At 42.1% G+C, this 27,169-nt stretch overlaps 1 protein-coding gene across 1 annotated transcript in view; it reads left to right on the top strand.

Moving 5' to 3' along the window:
* Positions 1-27,169, top strand: part of DLGAP4 (DLG associated protein 4) — a 198,111-nt gene that overhangs the window by 163,699 nt on the left and 7,243 nt on the right. Inside the window, 4 exon segments of the mRNA XM_019458589.2 lie at positions 784-1,145; positions 3,647-3,735; positions 4,260-4,491; positions 4,493-4,673. Coding sequence (XP_019314134.1) covers positions 784-1,145; positions 3,647-3,735; positions 4,260-4,491; positions 4,493-4,673 — 864 coding nt within the window.

The raw sequence follows: 27,169 nt of genomic DNA, 5'->3' as shown, positions 1-27,169 counted from the left end.
TCTGTTTCAGACAAAAAGTTGAGCATGTAAGAAGCCAGCTGTGGGCCTTTACTGTGGGCCAGTCCCAGGCCAGGCTGGAATGGGATTCAGAGATGACCCCAGCCCCCACCATGGTAGGGCCTGGTTCCCTGAATCACGGTGGAGAACGGGGAATTGGACCAGGTATGGTGGACTCTTGAGGGAGGCAGACTGGTATATGGGGTTTTCACATAATGAGGGGATGGTGGGAATAGCAAGATGGGAGCAGGGTTAGCTGGATCCTAAAGGATGTATTGGTCTTTGACCAGATAGAAAGGGGGCATCCAAGCAAAGGGAAGGTAAAAAAGGAAAAGACCAGCGGGAACAGTAGGTCTGTCTGTGAGCTTGAGGAGGGAGCAAGGTTAACATTCTTCAGCACTCCTGACCTCTGTATCACTGTCACCGCATCCCCTGCCACTGGGTCAGGCTCTTTCACAGGCTGTGGCACCATGAACTTTATCATCTAGTCCATGCTCCAGCTGGATAATATCTTTGTGTGTGACTATGAGGTGGAGGATGTCATTGGTCCATGTTGGCATTCCCAGCTAGACCTGGCCTTGGACTAGTAGAAGAGTGGGCAGGGCCTATGTCTGTCTGTCTTGGTCACTGCTGTGTCAGACCCCCATTCTCCTGCTCCACAAATCCTTCCTGAGGGAATAGCCAAGGCCAGAGCTAGGGCCAGGTCAGGTGGGGCCTCAGACTTGAAAGGGGTTCCAAAGGTTTGGGACCTTACCTTCTCCTTGCCCTCCTCTCTTCTATCTGCAGGTTCATCATGTCTAGTGGCTTATAAGAAGACCCCACCACCGGTCCCTCCACGTACCACGTCAAAACCCTTCATCTCTGTCACAGTCCAGAGCAGCACCGAGTCTGCCCAGGACACCTACTTGGACAGCCAGGACCACAAGAGTGAGGTGACAAGCCAGTCGGGCCTCAGCAACTCGTCAGACAGCCTGGACAGCAGTACCCGACCGCCCAGTGTGACACGGGGTGGAGTCATCCCAGCCCCTGAGGCCCCGGAGCCACCCCCAAAACATGCAGCTCTGAAGAGTGAACAAGGGACGCTGACCAGCTCTGAATCCCACCCCGAGGCCATCCCCAAAAGGAAACTGTCATCTATAGGAATACAAGTAGGGGTCCCTTTCACACTCTTATGTCCTCAGCCCACCCTGTGCACCTGCCTGCGTGTAATTACATCTGGTGGAGGCCCACTAGGTCTCCTGGGCAAAGTGGTTTGTCTCTTTTGGAGGGTTGGCTCCAAGTGGCCGAACCAAATTCCACCCATAGCCATGCCTTCCTTACGTTTGCCCACATGTTGCAATCTGTAGCCGTGGGCATGTGTCCCTGTTTCTCCAGTGGGTCATCCCAGTCAATGTAGTTACACTCAGCCAGCCATCTCCTGTCCACTGTTCACCTGTCTGTCTGTCTGTCCACTCCACCCTTTGCCCTGCCAGCCAACGCGTGGGAGGTGGGACTGGCCTAACAGTTCTCTAATCCAAGGTCAGCTCGGGTGCGGAGGCCGCAGCCCCGCTTGGCAGCGGGAGCAGCATGGAGCCTAGACGTCGATGGGCCTGGGGCCCAGGACCCAGGGCCCTTGAGCCATGGGGGTTGCTTGAGGGGAACTTTACCCAGAGCCTTCTCGGGCCTGGGGGACAGGTAGGTGGTTTGAGGCACCAGGCCCACGTCAAGTTGAGAAGTGTGATGCTGGTCCTGAGGTCTCCCTCCATAGGAAAGGATCCAGGCAGATATTTCCCCAGGACCAAGTGGCCAAAGCCAGCAGACCCTCCTGGAAGCCAAACTCCCTGTCCACCCACAGCAGGACAGGGTGTACCAGCTCCCCTCTACTGCTTCACAGCACCTCCTGTACACATCAGACCACAGTAATCTGTCTTGTCGGCTGAGCTGGGGAAACTTGAGCCCTGCTTTGCAGATTCAAGAGTTGTTCTCAGTCCAGAGTGCAAGGACTCTACCTGCCCTGACTGAGCCTCCAGACTAAAGTGGAACACGCTCAGGGCACAGAAGAAGGAAAGTGGCTACAGTGAGCATTGAGCTTGGGAAAGGTGGAGCCCTCAAGGAGGTCAGGGTGGTGTGCATTGTGGCTTAGGGCTGGAAGGGCTCTCCCATTTCCCCAGCTGCCTCTGATAACTGGATGTGGCTGAGTGGATGGCAGAGGGCTAGAATGCCAAAAGAACTTGGGACACAAGGGAGACTGAATGGGTTCCAACCAGAGAAAAACTCATTAGCCAGTTTCTTGCACTTGCCTGGGCTTCAGTTTCCCCACATGTACAGGAACAGAGTTGTCCGGGAGATTAATGTTTTCTGGGCTCCTTCATAAGGGGTTCAAGTCCCTGCCCTGTGCAGCTGCTCCAGGAGGGATTCTAAGGGACATAGAAAGTAGCCTAGTCTCTTGGTCTTAACCACGCAGGGTCTTTGGGCAGCCCCATCCTCTCCCTGGCCAAACCAGATACTCCAGTCTTTTCAGAAGGTCTTAGTCTCACTGTTGGTTCCTTTCATCCAGAAATTTACCTGGGGATGAACATCCTAGCTCTTGGGCCTTCCCCTTCCCTGGTTTCACCCCCACCTGTTCCAAGCTCTTGTCACAGCTCTTTGAGATTGGTGATGCTGTACTCCCTGAGCTGGCGCCTGCTGAAGGAGAAATGCAGTTGCATCCCCGTGGCGAGGAGGAGCCTGGCGCCCAACCCTCTGCCACTTCTGTGAAGCCAAGAGATTGGGAGTCCCCAATTTCCAAGGATACCCTGACAACCCTTATCCCATCCCTTGGTACCTCAAGCCCTGGGTCAAGTGTGGATTCTCCCTCATCCATGAGCAATGATGGAAGGGCCGGCCTGGCTGCTCCACGTCCATGCAGCTTTGTCCCAAAGAAGAAAGGCAGATTTGGGGTATCACTGCTGCCGTGTTTCCTTCCACTTCACAGGAGTGGAGAAAAAGCACTAGCTTTGCACTTGGCCCTGTCCCTGGCCCTTTCTGCTGCTCCCCAGGCCCACCCACTGCTGAAAGTAACCTCAGCCATCGAGGCCCAGGGACTGCATCCTGTAGCGTCCTGGGACCTTATTGGCTATTGCCTTGGGGCAGTTTTCAAATCCAGAACCGATGTCCAAGGTTTGGCCCTAGTACAGGCACCTCCAGCCTGCCCTTCAGCTGCAGGGTTGGGGAGTGATCTTTGCCTCAAGACAGCCCCCAGCTTCGACTACACCAGATAACGGCTGTGGCTTTGTGTGTGTGTGTGTGTGTTTTCTTTCTCTTTCGTCGTCCTTCTTTTTTTTCTTCTCTTTGATGCGTGTAAAGGAGAGGACTAGAAGGAACGGTTCCCACCTCTCGGAGGACAACGGACCCAAAGCAATCGATGTGATGGCACCCTCCTCAGAGTAGGGAAAGCCAGTCATCTCCACCCCATCCCACCTCCCGCCCACCCACCTGCCCGCTCCGCGCGAATGAGCAGTGCCCGGCTTAACTGGGTCCAGCCTCGGGCCCACGTGCAGTGTCCGCATGCCTCGTGTCTGTCTGTCCTTCTGCGTCGTCCCACTAATGTGAATTTCAGCAGCAAGTGTGGTGTTTGTTTTTTATTTTTGTCTTTGTCTCCGTGCCGTTGCTGTTGTTGTCCTTCAATAAGGTTGACTGCATTCAGCCAGTGCCAAAAGAGGAGCCCAGTCCCGCTACCAAATTCCAGTCCATCGGGGTTCAGGTAGAGGACGACTGGCGGTAAGTCGCATAGAGGCGGTGGCTGCCTCTCCCTCTCCTCCCCTTCCCTCTGCTCTCACCTCTCCTGCTCTCCCTAACCCACTTCTCCTTGCTGGATTTCTGATAACCAAGCTGGGTTTGGGGTTTGGGCAGTGGCCCAGGCATTGGAGGCTGGGCAGGCAGGCGGGCGGGCCCATGAGCGCTTGCTCTGTGAGATCAATTGGCCCACGGGGGGCCGCAGCCGGCAGAGACACGGCCCAGCACCCCAATGTTGGTGGTCTTCTGGCCCCCACTGCAGTAAACAGGCAACCTTATGACCTTGTCCATGTGTGTGTGTGCGCGTGTGGGCGCGGGTGGGGCAAGGGCTGAGCAGAGAATGAGGCAGGGGCTGTGGGACCCGCTTCAGGCGCATGGTGAGCAGACGATGCATCCGTTTCTCTGTCTCCCGTGTGTCCGGGTCGGGGTGGCCTCTGGTCTCTGGCCCTCTTGGTGACTCTCACCCCTTCCTGTCCCCACCCCACTCCACCCCCCTGTCCCCCCCCCAGAAGCAGCGCCCCCTCTCACAGCATGTCCTCCCGACGGGACACCGACTCAGATACCCAGGATGCCAACGACTCAAGCTGTAAGTCATCTGAGAGGAGCCTCCCGGACTGTACCCCACACCCCAACTCCATCAGCATCGATGCCGGCCCTCGGCAGGTCCCCAAGATTGCCCAGATCAAGCGCAACCTCTCCTATGGAGACAACAGCGACCCTGCCCTAGAGGCATCCTCGCTGCCCCCCGCCTGACCCCTGGCTCGAGACCTCCTCCAGCTCCCCGGCAGAGCCAGCACAGCCAGGGGCGTGCCGCCGGGACGGCTACTGGTTCTTGAAACTACTTCAGGCAGAAACAGAGCGGCTGGAGGGCTGGTGCTGCCAGATGGACAAGGAGACCAAAGAGAACAACCTCTCTGAAGAAGGTGAGTGCTGCAGGGATGGGCCCCGGGCTGGAGAGAAAGGTGCACAGCTCGTTCTCCAGCCTCGGAGCCTCCAAGTGGGAAAGGCCTCAGTTTCTCTTCTTGAGTCAGCTGTGAGCTCTCCTCTTATTTCCATTCTTTCCTCCCTTCTGTCTATCTACCTAAGCTGAGCTTTCTCAAGGAAGGGTGTACAGGCTGTGGGCTTGAATCCCAGCCCTTCCCTTCCTAGTGAAGTGACCTTAGTCAAGTGCCTCCGAACCCTCCGTTTCTTCTATGTAATGTAGAGCTACTCCTGCCTTCTCTGGGGCTATTTGTGAGGATTGAAGGTGGCAGTGCATGTAAAGGGCCCGAAGACGTGTGGGAAACAGAAAGTTGGTACCATGCTTATGTCTTAAACAGCTCCTTATTGAGTGCCTACTGTATGCCAGGCACCAAGGATCTAACCATGGGCCTCAGCAGGGTGTGAGGAACTGTGAATGGGTGAAATAGAAGCCATCTACTTCTCTACTTCTGTTTCTCTCTATCCATGCCTCTTTCCAAAAATCCCTCTAGGAAATGAGTTCCGGAAAGAGCTAAAAATATGTAGGGAGCCTAGATTCACAGGTGGTTGTTAGCAGGAGAGAGGTGGCCCCTGGGAAGCTCCAGGCCGTGGCCCCAGCAGCTACACTCTGCCCTGACTTGGTTCAGTCCAAGCTCATCCTCCAAGAGAGCCCCTCTACAGAACATGCAGGAAAGACAGGTCTCCAGAGTATCCAGAAAGGATGAAGTCAGCATCCCACTGACACCTGATGGCGTGGAGCCTGAGGAGGGTACCCTTGGATGGGTCTGTATCCATAGACCTTTAGGCCAGTTCCCAGGTTTAATGTCACACCTGCTGCTGCACAGGCAACTGTTGTGAGCTGTGTACTTAATAACTTTGCACAGTAAGAGTATTTAACAAATCAGAATGGAGCCAAGGACCAGAGAGTGCACTGAAATACTTCTAATAGGAACCATCCAGCCCACTGCCCGACCTCAGACTTCTCTGCTTGCAGCTGTCGGTAGCTGTACATCCTGGTATTTGCCTTCCTATTGCTTTTTTTTCTTTTAAATGTGATTACCTCTTAATTCTTCTCAAATCAGTCATCGTCATGTATTGATTTCCTGCTTATAAGAGGTGAGTAGTTAGCTGTATCACCTCTGCCTCCTGTGCCCCACCCTGCATGTCTTACATCACAGTTTTGGCTTAAGTAACCACCAGTGTATTTGTTTACTGTAAGCATGTAAATATTATTGTTCACTGCAGAGCCTAATACTATATTATGGTTTAATTTCCTTTTCTTACACACTTTATTTTTCCTAGCATAAATGATTGCCCCATCTTTTTTATACGCTTCATTTTCTAAGTTCTTATTTGTAATGTTTTACACACTCCACCAGATCTGCCAGCCTTCATCAGTATTATTTTTCAGATATGCAGACATATCAGATAATCTCATGATTTCATATTTTTCCTGGTGCACGTCTGTCCTCTGTTCTGATCTGGCTAGGTTACTCTGTGGGCCTGCTGCCTCACTGCTGTCCAGAAACTTCCCTTTTCATCACCTGGGACTGCCCTTGGCCGCTGTCCCATGGGGGACACCCTGCTTTCCAGACCACGTGGCCTTCTGCTTTCTTGGCATAATCCCTCATTTTGCTGGAACACACCTTTAGTTCGAGATAAATTTTTGGCAACTGCATGTCTTTATTCAGACCTCACACGGTTTGGCTGAGTATAAAGTTGAAAATAATGAATTATATATGTAATGTATATGTATATGTTTGTATATATAACATATGTACGTATAAAAATGAAGTTGAAACAATTTTCTCTCAGGATCTTTAAGGCTATATTGTGTTTAGCTTCTGTTACTTGTGCTGAAAAGTTTGATGCATTCTAATTTTCAGTCCTTTGTGTGTTTTTACTATGGAAGCTGTTAGGCTCTTTGCTTGACCTCTCTTGTGAAATTTCTCAGTGCTGTGCTGTGGAATGGGACTTTGTACAGGAATGTACTGTGCCCATAGTTGATAGCCCCTTTCTATATGGAGATGCAGGTCTTTTGTTTCTGAGCAACAGCCTTGCATTAATTCTTAAAAATAATTTCCTTGCTTTCATTTGCTCTATTTTCTCCAAAATTTGTGTCACTTAGACGTTGGACCTGCTGGATTGAGCCTCAGTCTCTGATCTTTTCTTCCTCATATCTTTTGGTTATCTTTCTGTAAGGCTCTTTCTTTTTTTCTTTTCCATGCTATAACATCTGTATTGATAAATAATTTGCATGCCATGAAATTCACCCATTCACCCTTTTATTTTTTATTTTTTGAGAGAGCAAGAGAGAGTGCGTGTGCACACACATGAGCGGGAGAAGGGCACAGAGAGAGAATCCCAAGGAGGCTTCATGATCACAGATCCCAACATGGGGCTTGACCCCACAACCCTGGGATCATGACCTGAGCCACAATCAAGAGTTAGACGTTTAACCGACTGAGCCACCTAGGCAGTAACACCCTTTCAAAGTGTACAGTTCAATGGCAGTTAGTACACTCAGTGTTGTACGACCATCACTATTAATTTCAGAACATTTTCGTCACTCCAAAAAGAAACACTGTAACTATTAGTAGTCACTCTTGGTTCCTGCCACTTTCTCAGCTCTTAGCAACCACAATTCTGTCTCGGTGGATTTGCCCATTCTGGACACTTTTATAAACGGAATCATACAGTATCTGGTCTTTTGTGTCTGGCTTATGTTTTGTATAACATTTTTAAGGTTCACTCAAGTTGTAGCAGTATCAGCACTTCATTCCTTATTGCTGAATAATAGTCCATTTTATGGGTATACTTCATTTTTTATACATTTCATCTGTTGATGGACATTTGGGTTTTTTCCACACTTTGGCTAGTATCAGTAATGTTGCTGTCAACACCGTGTCTAAGTTTTTGTGTGGAAGTATGTTCATTTCTTTTAGATATATGCCCAGGAGTAGAATTGCTAGATCATATGGAAACTCCGTGTTTAACTTTCTGAGGAACGTGCCAAATGATTTTCCACAGTGGCTGCACCACTTAACATTCCCACCAATGGTATATGAGGATTCTAATTTATCCATATCCTCACCAACACTTGCAATTATTGGTCTTTTTTTTTCTTTTTTTTAAGTTTATTTATTGAGAGAGAGCACAAGCAGGGAGGGGCAGAGAGACAGGAGAGAGAGAATCCCAGGCAGGCTCTGCACTGTCAGCCTGATGCAGGGCTTGAGCTTGCAAACTGCAAGATCAGGAACTGAGACGAAACCAAGAGTCAGACACTTGACCGACTGAGCCATCCAGGCACCCTGCAACTACTGGTCTTTTTGAATCTAGCCATCCTCGTGAGCGTGAAGTAGTATGTCATTATGGTTTTAATTTGCATCTCCACGATGGCCAATATTGTCCAGCATCTTTGAATATGCCTTGTGGCTATTTGTATATTTTTGTTTGAGAACTGTATGGAGATGGGGACATTTTCCTGACTTGATCTCCAAACTCCGTCCGTCACATGTTTACTGTGGCCATCCATACAACAGGTCATTCTACTGTTCTTTTTCATGATATTTTGTCCTTTTTTTATGCATAGAGTGTCTCCTGCCCCTGCGAGACCTACATATATAAATGTAAGTTTTCCTGGGACCCTGTGCTCTGTCCTTTAGGTTCCGTCTTTGTATTTGTCTTTTTGTTTTGATGTTTCCTGGAACATCCAGTCGTCTTGGTTATTTCTATTTAAAAGTGAGGAACTGATGTAGGAGTAGGAGGTTATGTGCTGGCATGTTAGTAATATATGATAGTAACATCACAGATGAAGAAATAATTATTTAAGCATCAGGATGTAAAGACTCTAACAGAAAGGTAAAAGCCATCACGAATAATGCTGTGTTCAAGTCTTCTGTGTATAGATAGATGTAGGAGTGGAATGGTTGGATCATATTTGTCATTTTTTTATTATGGTAAAATATACATAACAAAAAGTTTGCCATTTTAACCACTTCTTAAAATGTTTATTTATTTATTTTTGAGAGAGAGTGAGGGAGAAGGAGAATCCCAAGCAGACTCTGTGCTGTCAGCACAAAGCCCAACATGGGGCTTGAACTCACCAACCTTGAGATCATGACCTGAGCCAAAATCAAGAGTCGGACGCTTAACCAACTGAACCACCTAGATGGCTTTAACCACTTTTAAGTGTACAATTCAGTGTCATTACTTACATTCACAATGTCGCACATCATCAGTGTTTATTCCCAGAACTTTCTCACCACCCCAAACAGAAATTCTGAACCCATTAAGCAATAACTACCCATTGGGCTCCCCGCAGCCCCTGGTAACCTCTAATCTGATTTCTCTATGAATGTGCCTATTTGAGATATTTCATATAAGTGGGATGTTGCAGTATTTGTCCTTTTGTGTTTGGCATGTTTTCAAAGTTCATCCATGTTGTAGCATATATCAGAACCCTTTTAAAGCTGAGTAAGATTTCCACTGTGTATAAATACCACATTTTGTTTTTCCACTTAACTGTTGATGGACACTTGGGGTTAGTTCCCCCTTTCAGCTACTGAGAATAGTGCTACAGTGAACACTGGCAAGCAAGTATCTGTTTCAGTCAGTCTGCAGTTCTCTCAGGTATATACTTAGGAGTGGGATTGCTGGGTGACCTATGTTTACAGCTTGCTGAGGAACCGCCATACTGATTTCCACAGTGGCTGCACCAATTTACATTCCCACCACCAATGCACGGAGGTTCCAATTTCTCCACATCCTTGCTAACACTTGTTAGTTTTCATCTCTTAAAAAAATAGCCATTCTAGTAGGTATAAAGTAGTAGCTCATTGTCATTTTGATTTGCATTTCTGTAATGATGTTGAGCATCTTTTCATGTTCTTATTGATCATCATTTGGGTATCTTCTTTGGAGAAAAATCTATTCAGTTCCTTTGCCCATTTGTTAATTGGGCAGTCTTTTTCTTGTTGAGTTGCAAGAGTTCTTTATATAATTTTTGAATAATAGGCACTTATTAAATATGTGATTTGCAAATATTTTCTCCCATTCGGTAAGCTGTCTTTTCATTTTCTTGATAGTATCATTTGATACACAATAGTTTTTAATTCTGACCTGGTCCTATTTATTTTTCTTTCATTGCTGTGCTTTTACTTATTTAAAAAAAAATTTTTAATGTTTTTTTTCTTTTTAAAAATTTTTTTAAATTTTAATTTTTTTTTCCTTAATTTTTTAAATTCACATCTAAATTAGCATATGGTGCAACAATGATTTCAGGAGTAGATTCCTTAATGCCCCTTACCCATTTAGCCATCCCCCCCTCCCACAATCCCTCCAGTAACCCTCTGTTTGTTCTCCATATTTAAGAGTCTCTTATGTTTTGTCCCCCTCCCTGTTTTTATATTACTTTTGCTTCCCTTCCCTTGTGTTCATCTGTTCTGTGTCTTAAAGTCCTCATATGAGCGAAGTCATATGATGTTTGTCTTTCTCTGACTGACTAATTTTGCTTAGCATAATACCCTCTAGTTCCATCCACATAGTTGCAAATGGCAAGATTTCATTCTTTTTTTTTTTTTAATTTTTTTTTTTTTTAACATTTATTTATTTTTGAGACAGAGAGAGACAGAGCATGAACGGGGGAGGGTCAGAGAGAGGGAGACACAGAATCCGAAACAGGCTCCAGGCTCTGAGCTGTCAGCACAGAGCCCGATGCGGGGCTCGAACTCACGGACCGCGAGATCGTGACCTGAGCCGAAGTCAGACGCTCAACCGACCGAGCTACCCAGGCGCCCCATGATTTCATTCTTTTTGATTGCCGAGTAATCCTCCATTGTATGTATGTGTATATATAGACATACACCACATCTTCTTTATCCATTCATCCATCGATGGACATTTGGACTCTTTCCATGCTTTGACTATTGTTGATAGTGCTGCTGTAAACATTGGGGTGCATGTGCCCCTTCAAAACAGCATACCTGTATCACTTGGATAAATACCTAGTAGTGCAATTGCTGGGTCATAGGGTAGTTCTGTTTTTAATTTTTTGAGGAACCTCCAGACTTTTCCATGGTGGCTGTACCAGCAGTGCAAAACAGATCCTCTCTCTCCACATCCTCGGCAACATCTATTGTTGCCCGAGTTGTTAATGTTAGCCATTCTGACAGGTGTAAGGTGGTATCTCATTGTGGTTTTGATTTGTATTTCCTGGATGATGAGTGATGTGGAGCATTTTTTCACGTGTCTGTTCGCCATCTGGATGTCATCTTTGGAGAAGTGTCTCTTCATGCCTTTTGCCCATTTCTTCACTGGATTATTTGTTTTTTGGGTGTTGAGTTTGATAAGTTCTTTATAGATTTTTGGATACTAACCCTTTATCTGATATGTTGTTTGCAAGTATCTTTTCCCATTCCGTCGGTTGCCTTTTAGTTTTGCTGATTGTTTCCTTTGCTATGCAGAAGCTTTTTATTTTGATGAGGTCCCAATAGTTCATTTTTGCTTTTGTTTCCCTTTCCTCTGGAGACGTGTTGAGTAACAAGTTGCTGTGGCCAAGATCAAAGAGGTTTTTGCCTGCTTTCTCCTCAAGGATTTTGATGGCTTCCTGTCTTACATTGAGGTCTTTCATCCCTTTTGAGTTTATTTTTGTGTATGGTGTAAGAAAGTGGTCCAGGTTCATTTTTCTACATGTCGTTGTCCAGTCTTCTCAGCACCACTTGCTGAAGAGACTCTTTATTCCGTTGGATACTCTTTCCTGCTTTGTCAAAGATTAGTTGGCCATATGTTTGTGGGTCCATTTCTGGGTTTTCTATTCTGTTCCATTGATCTGAGTGTCTGTTTTTGTGCCAAATGTTTATTTTTGAGAGAGAGAATGACAGAGTGCTAGTGGGGTGGGCACAGGGGACACAGAATCTGAAGCAGGCTCATTCTCTGAGCTGTCAGCACAGAGCCTGATGTGGGGCTTGAACTCACAGACCACGAGATCATGACCTAAGCCAAAGTCAGACCCCTAATGACTGAGCCACCCAGGTATCCCTACTTATTTTTAAAGGTATGAATATATATTAATTTAATAAAAATTAAAATTAGGATAAGAAGATGGAAGCGCTGAGAAACTAACTGGCAGCTCTGCCTGGGCAGGGCTTGTTGAAAGGTAGGCTTCTATGGACACCTAAGAAAATTGGTTTTAAATAACATACAGTAAAAATTACATCAAATAATAAAGGAAGCCAATTACATTAATATAGTCATCAAAATGTGTACTTCTTTCTTAAGGCATTAAATAACAATGTAGCAGTGAGTCTAATTATTAGAGTTTCAAAGTAATGATGACAGGAAACATTATTTCAAGATAACTGTGACAGCTATAATGTGATATGAAATTATCTGTGATTTCTATTGGTGACAAAGTGACAGGTACTGCTTACAATAAAGTGGTCTCATTGTCCATCTGAGTTTAAGGACATTGTGCTGTAGAGGGTGACTGGGTGACCAGCTGGCTCTTTCCTTAGGGGAAGACCTTGAAATGTTAGTACTCTTTCTCTGCAGTCCTTCTTCAGAGACAAATCTGGTTTCTCTAAGAGGCAATATTTTCTTTCATACATATAACATTTACGACCTTAATTGTTTATATTCTTTTATTATTTTTTTCAATGTTTCAAGTTTTTATTTAAATTCTAGTTAGTTAACATGTAGTGTAATATTAGTTTCAGGAATAGAATTTATTTATTCATTAGCCATTTTTATTTTATTTATTTTTTTATGTTTTTAAATGTTTGTTTATTTTTGAGAGAGATGACAATGCACAAGCAGGGGAGGGGAAGAGAAGGAAGGAGACACAGAATCTGAAGCAGGCTCCAGGCTCCAGACAGTCCACAAGAGCCCAATGCGGAGCTCGAACTCATGAACTGTGAGATTATGATCTGAGCTGAAGACGCTTAACCGACTGAGCCACCCAGGCACCCCTCATTAACCATTTTTAAATGTACAGTTCAAGAGCACCTGGCTGGCTCACTTGGTGGAGCAGTGCTGACTTGTGATCTCAGGGTTGTGAGTTTAAACCCTACATTGGGGATGCAGCTTATTTAAAAATAAAATCATAAAAAATAATAATAATAATAAATAGCAGCATCTGGGTGGCTCAGTCGGCTAAGTGTCAAACTCTTGGTTTCTGCTCTGGTCATAATCTCACGGTTCATGAGTTTGAGCCCCACAACAGGCTCTGCACTGATAGTGTGGAGCCTGCTTAGGGTTCTCTCTCTCTCTCTCTCTCTCTCTCTCTCTCTCTCTCTCTCTCTCTCTCTCTTCCCCCCCCCAAAATAAATAATTTTTTAAAAATAAATGCACACTTCAGTGTTATTAAATACATTCATAGTGTTGTACAGCCATCACCACCATCCATCCCTGTAACGCTTTTTATCTTGCAAAACGTTTCAGTTTTTACCCATTGAACGATAATAACTCCTTATTCTCCCTTCCCCCTCAAGTCTCGGGCAACCATTATTATACTTTGTCTTTATGTTCCGAATACTCTAAGCACCTCATAAAAGTGGAATCACACAGTATTTATCTTTTTTGATTGGTTTGTTTCACTTAGCATTAATGTCCCCAGAGTTCATCCATGTTATAGCATATCTCAGAACATCATTCCTTTTTATGACCGAACAATACTCCATTATGCATACGCCACATTTCGCTTATGCATTCATCCATCAGTAGATATTTGGATTGCTTCCATGTTTCAGCTACTGTGAGGAATGAATTCCGCTGTGAACATGGGTGTCCAGATACCTCTTCAAGTCCTTGCCTTTCAGTTCTTTTGAATATATACCCAGAAGTAGAGTTGCTGGATCATATGGTAATTCTATTTTTAATTTTTCATAGTCACTGTATCATTTTACATTCCCACCAGCAGTGCTCAAGTGTTCGAATTTCTCCACATCCTTGCCAACACTTGCTATTTCCTGTTTTTTTTTTATCATAGCCATCCTAATGGGTGTGAGGTGGTATCTTATTATAGTTTTGACTTGCATTTCCCTAATGATTAGTGATTTTGAGCATTTCTTTATGCGCTTATTGGCCATTCACCTATCTTCTTTGGAGAAATGTCCATTGAAGTCCTTTGCCCATTTTTTTTTTTACATTTTTTTAAATGTTTACTTATTATTGAGAGAGAGAAACAGAGAGTGAGCATGGGAGGGGCAGAGAGAGGAGGAGACACAGAATCCGAAGCAGGCTCCAGCCTCTGAGCTGTCAGCACAGATCCTGACTCAGGGCTTGAACTCACAAACCTGATATCATGACCTGAGCCAAAACTGAGAGTCAGATGCTTAACCGACTGAGCCACCCAGGGGCCCCTATATATTCTAAGTATTAATTCTTTACCCAGATGTATCATTTGCAAGTATTTTATCCCGTTCTGTGGGTTCTCTTTTTTTTACTCTATGGATAATGACTTTTAATGCACAAAATTTTAAGTTTTTATGAAATCCAGTTTGTTTTTTCTTTTGTTACATGTGCCTTTCATGTCAGAGCCAAGAAATCACTGCAAATCCAATTTCCTGAAGCTTTTGTGCTGTTTTTTCTTTTAAGAATTTTTCTGTTGAAAAAAGGTCTTACATTTAGTTCCTTGATCCATTTTGAGTTAATTTTTGCATATGGTATTAGGTACTTTTCCATGTGGATAGCCAGTTTTCCCAGCACCATCTGTTGAAAGGACTGTCCTTTCCCCCTTTGTCCTGGTACTCTCGTCGAAAATCTTTTGATCTTATATGCAAGCGTTTATATCAAAGCTGTCTATTTTATTCCATTGACTATAGGTGTGTCTTTATGCCAATACCACTGTTTTAATCTCTGTGGCTTTGTAGTAGGTTTTGAAATCAAGAAGTAGGAGTCCTTCCATTTTGTTCTTTTTCAAGATTGTTTTGCATATTTGGGTCCCCTGAATTCCATATGAATTTTAGGATGGGTTTTTCTGTTCCATCTAAAAAACAAACAAAAAAACATAATTGGGATTTTTGAAAGGGACTGTATTGAATCTGTAAATGGTTTTGGATAGTATTGACATTTTAACAACATTGTCTTCAATCTACCAATAGGGGATGTGTTTTTGTTTATTATGTCTTCTTTGATTTCTTTTAGCAGTGTTTTGTAGTTTCCATTGTACAAGTCTTTCAGCTCGTTGGTCAGTTATTTATTTTATTCTTTTTGATGCTATTGTAAATGGAATTGTTTTTGTAATTTTTCTTTCATCTTATTCGTTGTTAGCATATAGAAATGCAACTGATTTTTTTCGCTTTGTATCCTGCTATTTTGCTGATTTATTACTTCTAGTTGTGTATGTGTGTAATCTTTAGGGTTTTTTACATAGAATATCATTCTGTAAGCAGAGATAATTTTACTTCTTCCTTTCCAATGTAGAGGTCTTTTCATTTTCTTGCCTAACTTCTCTGGCTAGAACTTCGAATACTGTTTTTTGTTGGTTTTCAATTTTAGAGAGAGAGAATGAAAGGGCAAGCAGGGAAGTGGGGCAGAGTGGCGGGGCAGTGGGGGGAGAGGGAGAAAGAGGGAGAGAGAATCTTAAGCAGGCTCCATGCTCAGTGTGGAGCCTGACTCGGAGCTCAATTCCATGACCCTGGGATCAAGACCTGAACTGAAATCAGGAGTCAGACGCTTAACTGACTGAGCGATGCAGGTGCCCCTCCAGTACTGTTGAATAGAAGTGAGCATCCTTGCCTCATCTCTGATCTTAGAGGAAACACTTTCAGTCTTTCATCATTGAGTATGATGTTCACTGTGGGTTTTTCATAGATGGCTTTTATTAGTTAAGGTAGTTTCCTTCTATTCCTAGTTTCTTGAGTTTTTCTTATGGAAAGGTGTTGAATTCTGTCAAGTGCTTTTTCTGCATCAATTGAGATGATCACGTAGTTGTTTTTCTTCATTCTGTTGATGCAGCATAGTAGCACATTGATCAGTTTTCATGTTGAATCATCCTTGCATTCCAGGAATAAACCCCACTTGTTCATGATATATAATCCTTTTAACATGCCACTGAATTGTATTTGCTAGTATTTTGTTAAGGTTTTTTGGTGTTGATGTTCATAAGGGATATTGGTCTATAGTTTTCTTGTAATGTCAGTCTGGCTTTGGATTCAGCATAATGAGGCTTCACAGAATGAGTTAGGAAGTGTTTCCTCCTTTTCTTTGTTGGGAGATTTTGAATACTGATTGAGTACTGATTCAGTCTCCTTACTAGATAAAGATCGACTCAGATTTTCTATTTTGTCAGGATTTAGTCTTGGCAGGTTTTACGTTTGTAGGAATTTGTCCATTTCATGTAGGTTATCAAGTTTGTTGGTGTGTGACTGTTCTAGAACTCTTACAATCTTTTTATTTCCATAGATTTGGTAGTAATGCCTGTACTTCCATTTCTGATTTTAGTATTTGAGTCTTTTTCTCTTAGTCCCTCTAGCTAAACTTTGGTCAGTTTTGTTGATCTTTTTGTTCCTTAATTTTTCTCTATTGTTTTTCTATTCTCTCTCCCCTCTAATCTTTGTTTCCTTCTTTCTGTTGGCTTTGGATTTAATTCTTTTCTAGCTCCTTAAGTTGTAAAGTTAGATTGTTGATTTGAGATCTTTCATGAGTTTTTTTGGTTTGTTTTAGTAATACAGATTTTTAAGTTTATTTACTTTTAAGGAAAGAGAGAGAGCCCACGCATGCAAGGGAGGGGCAGAGAGAGAGAGAAAGAGAGAATCCTAAGCAGGCTCTGCACTGTCAGCAGGGAGCCTAATGCGGGGCTCGATCTCACAAACCATGAGATTATCACATGAGCTGAAATCAAGAGTTGGATGCTTAACCGACTGAGCCACCTAGGCACCCCTGCACCTTTGATTCTTAAGAACACTTTCTGTGTTCCAGGGCGCCTCGGTGGCTCAGTCCATTGAAGTGTCTGACTTCAGCTCAGGTCATGATTTCCTGGTTCGTGAGTTCAAGTCCCACATCTGGCTTGCTGTTGTCAGTGTGGAGCCTGCTTCAGATCCTCTGTCCCACTCTCTCTCTGCCCCTCTCCTGCTCGCACTCTTTCTCAAAAATCAAATAAACATAAAAAAAAAAATACCTTCTGTGTTCCAATGGCGTAGAGATTTTTTCATGGTATCAAATTTTGTGTTTTTCATATTTAGGTGTTTAATCTGTCTGCAGCTTCTATCTGTGTGTTCTATAATTTCATTTTTTTCATATGGAAAGCCAGTTGTCATAACACCATGATTATCGAAATCATTACTTTTTTCACTGATTAGTGATACTTTTCAATCACAACCTCTGTGAAATTTTACCTCAACAGGGGTATGTTTCTGGGCTGTATTCTGTTCTGCTATTTTGTCTATTGTTGCATTAATACAACTGTTAATTGCCATAGCTTTTGAACATTCCTCAGTATCTGGTAGAATGAATCCCTCTTCCTTATTGTGTTTGTTCAGAAATAAAAAATTTACATACCTCTTCATTCTTTCAGTACTAATTTTGGAATGAGTTTATTTCAATAAACTCCGTGGAAAAATTTTGCTGGGGCATTGACTAGAAATAGAATTTATAGATGAATTTGGGAAAACTTGATACCTGTAAAATACTGAGTCTTCTTAGCTATGAATAAAGCTTAATTCTGTTTATTCAGATCTGCCTTTTATATCCTTCTATTCAAGTTTGATGAATTTCTTCATGAAGGTTTTACATATTTTTCTCAGGTTTCTTTCTTGATACTATCTAGTTTGTGTTTTGATAGTAAAATGAATTCTATTTTGCATATTCTGATTACTTATTTGGAGATCTGTACATTGATCTCATGTGCAGCAACCTTGTATAACTCTGTTCTCTTTAGATTTGCATCATAAATAACATTCACTATAATGACAATTTCGTGTCTAATTTTACTGTGCCTCCAGCATCTCTTGTGTAACTGCAGGCATCAGGACACTGTGGAATAGTAGGAAGACAGCAGCACGCCCTCCCCTGGTCCTGACATCCATTCAGTGAATATTTACGGGGGTACCTGCCATATACAAGGCACTCTTCTAGCTTCTGGGGAGAAAGAAGTGAACAAAACAAAGACCCTGCCCTCGTGGAGCTTACATTCCCATGGAGAGAGACAGAAAATAACCAAACAGATAACGGCTCATGAGTTCAAGCCCTGCGTCAGGCTCTGTGTGGACAGCTCAGAGCCTGGAACCTGCTTCGGATCCTGTGTCTCCGTCTCTTTCTGCCCCTCTCCTGCTCATGCTTGGTCTCTCAAAAATAAACATTAAAAAAAAAAAGGGTGGGAGAATTCGAAGGATGTAACCATAACTTAGGTAAGATGAGATGGTGGTTGCCATTGAGCGCTTCTGAGGAAGGGGGCAGATTCTGGATACAGTTGGAAGGTAGAGCAGGATTTCCTGACAGATTGGGTATGGAATAGGAGTGAAACAAGTCAAAACCGGTTCAGGATCTGGGTGACGAAAAGGATGGGAGTTGGGCTAGGGAAGACCGGTGCAAATATCTGGAGTCAGGAGTTCCATCTCGAGCATGTTGAATGCGACGCACGTTACCAGCTATCAGAGTGGGGATGTCAAGCAGGCAGCGGGATGCAGGAGCTGGGAAGGCCGGTCCTGAAGATTACACTGGGAGTCTGCAGCATATAGGCTCAGATCAGAAAAGGGGTAGAGACACGAACACTCTGAATGGTGGGAAAGGAGTGACCAGTAAGTTGGGAGAGAAGGCGACTGGAACCCAACTGAGTGGTTTTCAAGAAGAGAGACTCTGTTGTGTCACATGCTGCTGATGAGCATAGCAGATCAGATCTAGATATGTAAGGTTTTTAAAATTTTTTTTAAGTTTATTTGTGAGAGACAGAGACAGCACGAATGGGGGAGAGGCAAAGAGAGGGGGAGACACAGAATCCAAAGGAGGCTTCAGGCTCTGAGCTGTCAACACAGAGCCCGATGCAGGGCTCGAATCCACAAACCATGAGATCATGATCCAAGGTGAAGTTGGATGCTTAACCGACTGAGCCACCCAGGTGCCCCTAGAAACGTAAGGTTGCTTGCTGGAGGCCTTGAAGAAGGGACCTGTTCTGGTGGAAGGGGGTGGGGGTGAGGGGCAGCCTGACTAGAGAGGGATTAAGAGGAAACAGTAGTAACTGGAGACAGCAAGTAGAGACAAAGAGAGAAAAAGTATTGATGACTTTTTCTGTACAAGAAACAGAAACAGAGGGATATAGGGTCAAGAGAGGGTTGGGGGGGTGGTTTTTCCTTTGTTTTTAAATGGAGTGATGTAAGCCTGTTTATATGTTGTTGAGAATGACCTTGCAGGAAAGAGGAAATACATTATGCAGGAGAGAAAGGGGACAACCGTTGGGGTGATATTCATAGGGAGGTGAGAAAGAACTGAATCAGTGCCCAAGTGGAGAATAGCTAGTTCTAGGGAGGGTTTAAGGGGAGCTGTCACAGGGGAAACTGAGCTTAGAATTGTGATATTCCTGATGAAGGGTTAGGGATCCACTCTTTTTCTAGGTGTATATCGCGTTTTGCCTTAAGGTCTTCTGTATTGTATTGCTATACAGCTTTCCTTTGGTTAGGGCCTGTCTGGTGTAACACCTCTTTCCGTGCTTTTACTTCAACCTTTCTTTCACTGACCTTACAATCATAATCATGTCTCCTATAATCAGCATATGTCTGGATTTTGAGTTTTGTTGTTTGTTAATTTCAGAAGTAGAAAATGTAGTCCATTTACAATGGGATTTCTATATGATTGGGTTATTCCTATCATGTTATATTGTGGATTTATTCTACTTTTTTGAGGTTTCTTTTTATTTCTCTCTTCTCTTGCCTTCTTTTGGATTAACACACCCCTCTCCTGCTTCTCTTTCCTAGTATTTAGGCTGTATTAATTGGTATTAGGTTTGCTTACAGAACATTTAAAAAGAAAAACAAAATGGTTTGAACAAGACTATTTATATCACTCGAGTTCAAGAATGTCTGAGATAGTAGGGGTGCCTGGGTGGCTCAGTCAGTTAAGCTGCCGACTCCATTTTGGCTCAGGTCATGATCTCAGGGTTCATGAGATCAAGCCCCTGCATGGGGCTCTACACTGACAGCATGGAGCCTGCTTGGGATTCTCTCTCTCCTATCTTCGGCTCAGGCCATGATCTCGGGTTCCATGAGTTCGGACCCCGCATCAGACTCTGTGCTGACAACATTCTGGATCTTTCTCTCTCTCTCTCTCTCTCTCTTTCTGCCCCTCCCCCACTCGTACTGTCTCTCTCTCAAAAATAAACAAACATTAAAAAATTATACAATTCAGTAGTTTTTAGTATATTCACAGAGGTGTGCAACCGTCACTGATACCTAATTTTAGAGCATTTCATCGCCAAAAAGAAACCTTGTACCCATTTAGCCATCATTCCTCCCCCCGCCCCTCCCCACCCCAGACCTAGACAAACACTAATCTGCTTTCTTCTCTATGCCTATTCTAGACATTTCATATAAATGGAATCACACAAATTATATGTGGTCTTTGGTGTCTGGCTTCTTTCATTTTGCATATTTTTGAGGTTTATCCATGTTGTAATATGAATTAGTATTTTGTTCCTTTTTTTTAAATGTTTATTTTTGAAAAAGAGAGCACGAGCAGGGGAGGGGCAGAGAGGGAGGGAGACAGAATATGAAGCAGGCTCCTGGCTGTCTGCACAAAGCCCAACTCAAGGCTCAAACCCACAAACTGTGAGATCATGACCTGAGCCAAAGTTGGATGCTCGACCGAGTGCCCCAGGCACCCCAGTATTTTGTTCCTTTTAATTGCGGAGTAAAATTCCATTCTATGGCTATATTTTTCTTACCATTTGTCAGTTTTCTGTACGTTTTGGCTGTTAGGTATTCTTTGAAACTCAAAAGTTTAATTTTAGTGAAGTCCAGTTACTTTTTTTCTTTGGTAGTTTGTGATTTTGGTGTTAGGTCTAAGAAACCATTGCCTAGGGGTGCCTGGGTGGCTCAGTCTATTAAACATCCAACTCTTGGTTTTGGCTCAGGTCATGATCTCACAGTTTGTGAGTTTGATTTGTGAGTTCAAGACCCATGTTGGTGCAGAGTTTGCTTGGGATTCTATCCCTTCCTCTCTCTCTCTCTACCCCTCCCCAACTTGTGTGTTCTCTCTCTCCCTCTCTCTCTCTCTCTCTCCCCCCCTCTCCCCCCTCCCCCCTCAAATAAATAAACTTAAAAAAAAAAAAAAAAGAAACCATTACCCAATCCAGGGTCATGAAGATTTACTTCTATTTCCTTGTAAGAGTTTTATAGTTTTAGCCATTACATTTATGTCTGTGAGTTAAGTTTTGAGTATAGCGTGAGGTGTATGGGTTTACTTTCAATCTTTGACATTTGGATATCCAGTTGTCCTAGTACCATTTGTTAGACTGTTCTTTCCTCATTGAATGGTTCTCGCCACCCTTGTCAAAAATCAACTGACCATAAAGGTAAGAATTTATACCCAAATTCTCACTTCTATCCCATTGCACTGATGCACATGTGTATACTTATGCCAGTACCACACTGTCATGATTACTATAGCTGTGAAATAAGTTTTGAAATTGGGAAGTGTGAGTCTTCCAACTTTGTTCTTCAAATAAAAATACAAATAAAAGAAGTTTATGGCCCACTCTCAGGTTCTCACCAATGGAAGTTCTTTCAAAGTATGTACTTTGATCTTGCATTTCCATGAATTTTAGGGTCAGCTTGTCAATTTCTGCAAAAACAGCTGGGATTTTATTTTGATAGGAATTGTGTTAAATCTGCAATTCAATTTGGGGAGTATTGCCATCTTAATATTAAGTCCTCCCATCCATGAACGTGGGATATCTTATCATTTACTTAGGTTTTTAAAACTTTCTTTCCATAATATTTTGTAGGTCTCAGTATACAAATCTTAAATAACTCTTGCTACACATATTCCTTTTATTCTTTTGACGCTATTGTATTGTTTTCTTAACTTTTCAGATTGTTTATCTTATTAATGTATACAAATACAATAGATTTTTTTTATATTGATCTTGTATGCTACAACCTTACTAAATGTTGGGGGGGATTCCTTAGGATTTCTTATATACAGGATAATTTCATCTGAAAATAGGGATAGTTTTATTTCTTTCCAATCTGGTTTCTTTTATTTTTGTTTATGGCCTAATGGCCCTGGCTTCAATATAAAGTTGAATACAAATGGCAAGAGTGGGGCACCCTTGTTTTTGTCTCATTCCTGATCTTAGTGTGAAATTATTCAGTCTTATACTATTAAGTATGAAGTAAGCTATGGATTATTAGGAACAGTTTTGACCATGTCTCTCGGTATACATAAACAAGAGTTCTCTAGGATATATACTGGATGTACCCGTATGCCAAGTATACCAAGTACCCTTGGTTCATAGCGTACACATGTGTTCAGATTTACAAGAAGTGCTAAATTATATTCCAAAGTGATTATACCAATTTATTATTTCCTCAGCACTGTGTTGAAGTACCCAGTGCTCTACATCTTTGCTTACATTTAGTATATGAGGTTATTTTCCGTCTACAAATATCAATCAAATAGTGGTTATAATTTGCATTTCATTGGTTACTAATGGCATTGAGCCTTTCCACATATTAATCATTCATGGTGTCTTCCTCTATGAAATTCCTGCTCACTTTTTTTCCCTGTTTTCCTATTAAGTTGTCTTTTTCTTACTGCCTCATAGGTGATCTTTATGTATCTGGATTCTGGAACTTTTGTCAGTTTTATATTTGGTAGATATCGTCTCCCAGTTTGTGACCTGTCTTTTCACTTTCTTTATGGTATCTTCTAAGTAAACAGGTATTAATTTTAATGTAAATTTGTTACTCTTTTCTTTTATGGTTTGTGCTTTTTGGTATCTTAAGAAATCCATTCTTCCCCAAAAGTCAAAAAAACATTTTACTGTTTTCTTGGGGTGCCCAGCTGGCTCAGTCGGTGGAGCATGCAACTCTTGATCTCAGGAGTTCAAGCCCCATGTTGGGTATAGAGATTGCTTAAATAAACACTTTAAATGAATGAATGAATGAATGAATGAATGAATGAATGAAGTTGTTAAATTTATTGGAGGGGAGGGGAGGGGCGTAAAGAGGAGGAGAGAGAGAATCTGAAGCAGGCTCTATGCTCAGCACAGAGCCTGACTTGGTGCTCAATCTCACAACCATGAGATCATGACCTGAGCCAATATCAAAAGTCAAACACTTAACTGACTGGCCACCCAGCTGCCCCAATACACACACACACACACACACACACACACACACACACACACACACACACACGTGTGTGTGTGTGTGTGTGTGTGTGTGTATTTTTTTTTAAGTAATCGTTACACCAAACGTGGGGCTTGTACTCACAACCCCGAGATCAAGAGTCACATGCTCCACTTACTAAGCCAGCCAGGCAACCCAAAAAAGATATTTTACTGTTTTCTTGTAACAGTTTTTCCTGTCCCCATTTAAGTCCTTGATCCCTTGGAATGGATTTGTCTGCTTGGAGTGAGATGAGACTCTATGTTAATTTTTTGTTTGGATAATAATATATCAAAATGTTTGTCCAGGGGCACCTGGGTGGCTCAGTTGGTTAAGCAACCAACTCTTCATTTTGGCTCAGGACATGATCTTATGGTTTGAGAGCCCTGAGTAGGGAAGGGCTCCATGCTGACAGCAAAGCCTGCTTTGGATTCTCTCTCTCCTCTCTCTCGCTCTCCCTCTCCCTCTCTCTGCCTCTCCTCACTGCCCACACACACTCTCTCTCTCTCAAAATAAATAAGCGCTTTTTAAAAATAAAATAAATAAAATGTCCTTATCCTGTTAATATGCAGTACAGCTCTGACAAACTTCAGGTTTCCCATATGTGTTGATCTGTTTCTGAGCTTTCTATTCTATTATTTCTAGGCCCAAATCATACTTTCTTCATTGTTGTAACTGTACAAGGAATCTTGATCACTGGAAGGAAAAGCTCCCATTCTTCAAGAGTGTGTTGGCTAATCTAGGCTCTCTGCTCTCCCATATAAATTTTAGAATCAGCTTTTCAAATTCCAGGTTGAGATTTTGATTGCAATTACATTAAATATGTAGATCAATTTGGGGGAAAATTGACATCTTTATGAAGTCTTTGCTATCCAAGAACATGATTATGTGTCTCCATTTATATAGGTCTTTAATGTTTTCAATTAGATTTTGTATTTCCTACATAAGATTTGTTAGATTCGTATTGTCATTTTGCAGGGACATAAGCTGTATTTTTTATTGTTAATGAAATGCTCTTGACCTTTATAGTGATCTTTTATCTAGAAACCTTGTTATGTTTTTATTATTTTAAATAAGGAATTCCTTTTTCAGGGGCTCTTGACTGGCTCCATCTATTAGAGCATGCAGCTCTTGATCTCTCAGGGTGTTGAGTTCAAGCCCCATGTTGGGCGTGGAGCCTACTCAAAGAAAACAAAAAAAGGAATTGCTTTTTCACATTGTACCATTGAGTATGATGTTTACCATAGGTTTGCTGTAAATACTCTTTTTCTGGTTTAAGAAAATTGTTGAATTTAATGGAATTTTTTTACTATATCTTTTATTTCTAAAGTTTTATTTTGAGAGAGAGTAAGCACAAGTAGGGGAGTGGCAGAGAAAGAGGGAGAGAGAGAGAGAATCCCAAGCAGGCTCCGTGCTGTCAGCACACAGCCCAACGTGGGGCTCAAACTTGTGAACTGTGAGATCATGACTTTAGCAGAAATCAAGAGCCGGACACTTAACCGACTGAGCCACCCAGGTGCCTCTGCTATATTTAGATGATCATATCTAAATACGCTTTCTTAATTTAGTAATGTGGTAAATTTTATAGAGATTTTTCTCCTTTCTTGACTTTTTTTGGATTAACTAAGTAGTTCCGCTTTTCTTATGTTAGTCTATTATTCTTTTAGTTCTCTAAAGATTACAACCTGCATCCTTGACTTTGTAAAGACTACTCTTAATTAGTACCTTTACCACTTCACAGATGATACAAGGACCTTAGAACACTTTTATTCCCTTCCTGACTTATGTAATATTGCTGTGAAGTATAATAGTTCTATATATAGTCTTACTGCTGCAAGATTTTGTTTCTGTTTTATACAATCAACATTACGATGAATATTTATTTAGCAGACCCTTTCACTCCTTTATTTCTGTGCTTCTGCTTAGGAGGGTCATTTTCCTTCCTAAAGAACTAAAGCAAAAGCCCAAAGAACTCTGCTCAGTATTTATTTTAATGCAATATTTGTCTTAAAATGTATTGTCCCCCTTTTTTTGAATAGTATTTTTGCTAAGAATTGTAGGTTGGTATTGATCTTCTTTCAGTACTTTTTGTGTCTGATTTTGTTGTGGTTCCCAGCCTTTCTATTAGTCATCTATCAGTCTTCCTGCTACTCCTTTGAAGAATCCTTTGTTTTCTTCTGTCTGCCTTTAAGATTTTCTCCTTATGTTGGGAGTTTTATCAGTTTTACTGTGACACCTAGGTGTGGTTTTCTTTGTGGTCTGTCCAGCTTGGTATTTATAGGGTTTCTTGAATCTTCGGCTTTCAAAACTTGCATTGGTTTCGGAAAAGTCTTGACCATTATTTCCTCAAATTTCTGTTTCATTTTATTTCTTCTGTCCTGTGAGTGCCAGTTACACATCCATTAGACTGCCATGTTTTAGGTTTCTTCATTCTCTTTTCTGTATTTTCCATTTTCCTCCTCAGGGCCTCAGTCTGGATACTTCCTGCTGGATTATAGTTTAGCTGTAACTAATCTATTAAACCCACCTATTTGCAGTCCTAATTTCAGTTACTGTATTTCTTAATTCTAGAATTTCCATTTGATTCTTTGTGATAGGTTCTGGTTCTCTGCCAAAGTTCTTCATCTTGTCACATATTTCCTTGGACACATTTAGTTATTGAAAAGCCCTTGTCCAATAACTCCAGTATGTACATCCCCTGGAGGTCTTTTTCTTTTTTCTGTTTTCTCTTTTGGTATGCATTTGGTCCTTTCTCTGCTATGGGGTGGCAGTGCCAGAAACTGTATATGAAAACAACTTGGCTCAGGATGATTTTCTGTTCTTCCAGAAAGGATTTACTTTTGCTTCTTGAAGGCAGAGTAAAGCCGAACCAACTTAACCCAGTTGAACTGTTTCAGAGCTAGGTGTTTTGAGACAGTCTATTTGTACTTATCCCCATTCTAGTGTGCACTCTCCAGGGAATCCCAGAGAGAGCCTGTGGTATGTTCAAGCCACTCCTTCTTGGCAAACCCTGAACTCCAGTTTTTGTCTCTCTTACACCTTAAGATTGCTGGAAGCATTGTGTACTAGCTTCATGCACCTTCCTTGACCTCAGGTCTTGTCTGCCTTGGTAGTTCTGAATTCCAACTTTGATCTTCCTATCCTCATGAAACTGCTTCAGGCTCTGCTCGGCTTCTCAGCCTCATAACCTCCACTTTCTGCTTGGCTTCTTGGCTTCTTAGCTTCTCAGCTTCGTGCTGCTTATAAATTGGGAGATGCCTTAGGGTGCAAGCAGTATTTTGATACCAGAGTTGCCTGAATATTGTTTCCCTTCTCACTGGGGCGATCTTAACCTCTCGGATTATGGTTGCTTTGGTAATTTTTTAAAGCCTTGAGATTTTCTGGGTTTTGTTTTTTGTTTTTTGTATTTTACGTCATTTTTTTCACTTGTTCTTGGTGGGAGGGTTCAGTTTGTCTGCTACTAACTGGTTTTTCATGGCCAGAATGAGAAGTCATTAGAATTTTCTAATGTTGGGTCAGTCTGTATTACCGGAATAAACTAAGCTGAATAATGATATATTATCATTTTAGTACATTGTTGGACTTGATTTGTTAATATCTGACTTAATAATTTTGCCTTTGTTCATGAAAAGTTGGCTGGTCATTTTCCTTTCTATGCTTGCCCAGTTTTAATGCAAAGGTTATTTAGCTTCATAAAATAAGTTTTAGATATTTGTCTATTCATATGCTTTAAGAACAAAATTATCTTTTATTTCATTGTTTTGTAGAACTTTTTAAAAATATTTTTTCCGGGGGCCGCTGGCTGGGTCAGTTGGTAAAGTGTGCAACTCTTGATCTTGGGCTTGTGAGTTCAAGCCCCATGTTGGGGTTTAGAGATTACTTAAAAATAAAATCTTTTTTAAAAATATGTATCTATTCTATTAGGTTATATTATATAGTTCTTTTTCCATTCCTGATCTTCTTATTTGTACCTATCTCCTTCTTATTTTGATCAATCTGGCAGGGTTTGCTCATTTTATTAAGCCTTTATTATATGTTAGCTTATTATTTTATTAAATTTCTCCTCTCTTTGGGTTCATTGTATTATTCCTTCATTAATGTCTTAAATTGGATATTTAACTCATTTTTTTCCCAGTCCT

Source organism: Panthera pardus, unplaced genomic scaffold (assembly GCF_024362965.1).
Source record: "Panthera pardus isolate Hobbes unplaced genomic scaffold, ASM2436296v1 HiC_scaffold_25, whole genome shotgun sequence".
Taxonomy (NCBI): domain Eukaryota; kingdom Metazoa; phylum Chordata; class Mammalia; order Carnivora; family Felidae; genus Panthera; species Panthera pardus.
This window is presented reverse-complemented; position numbering and strand designations above follow the sequence as displayed.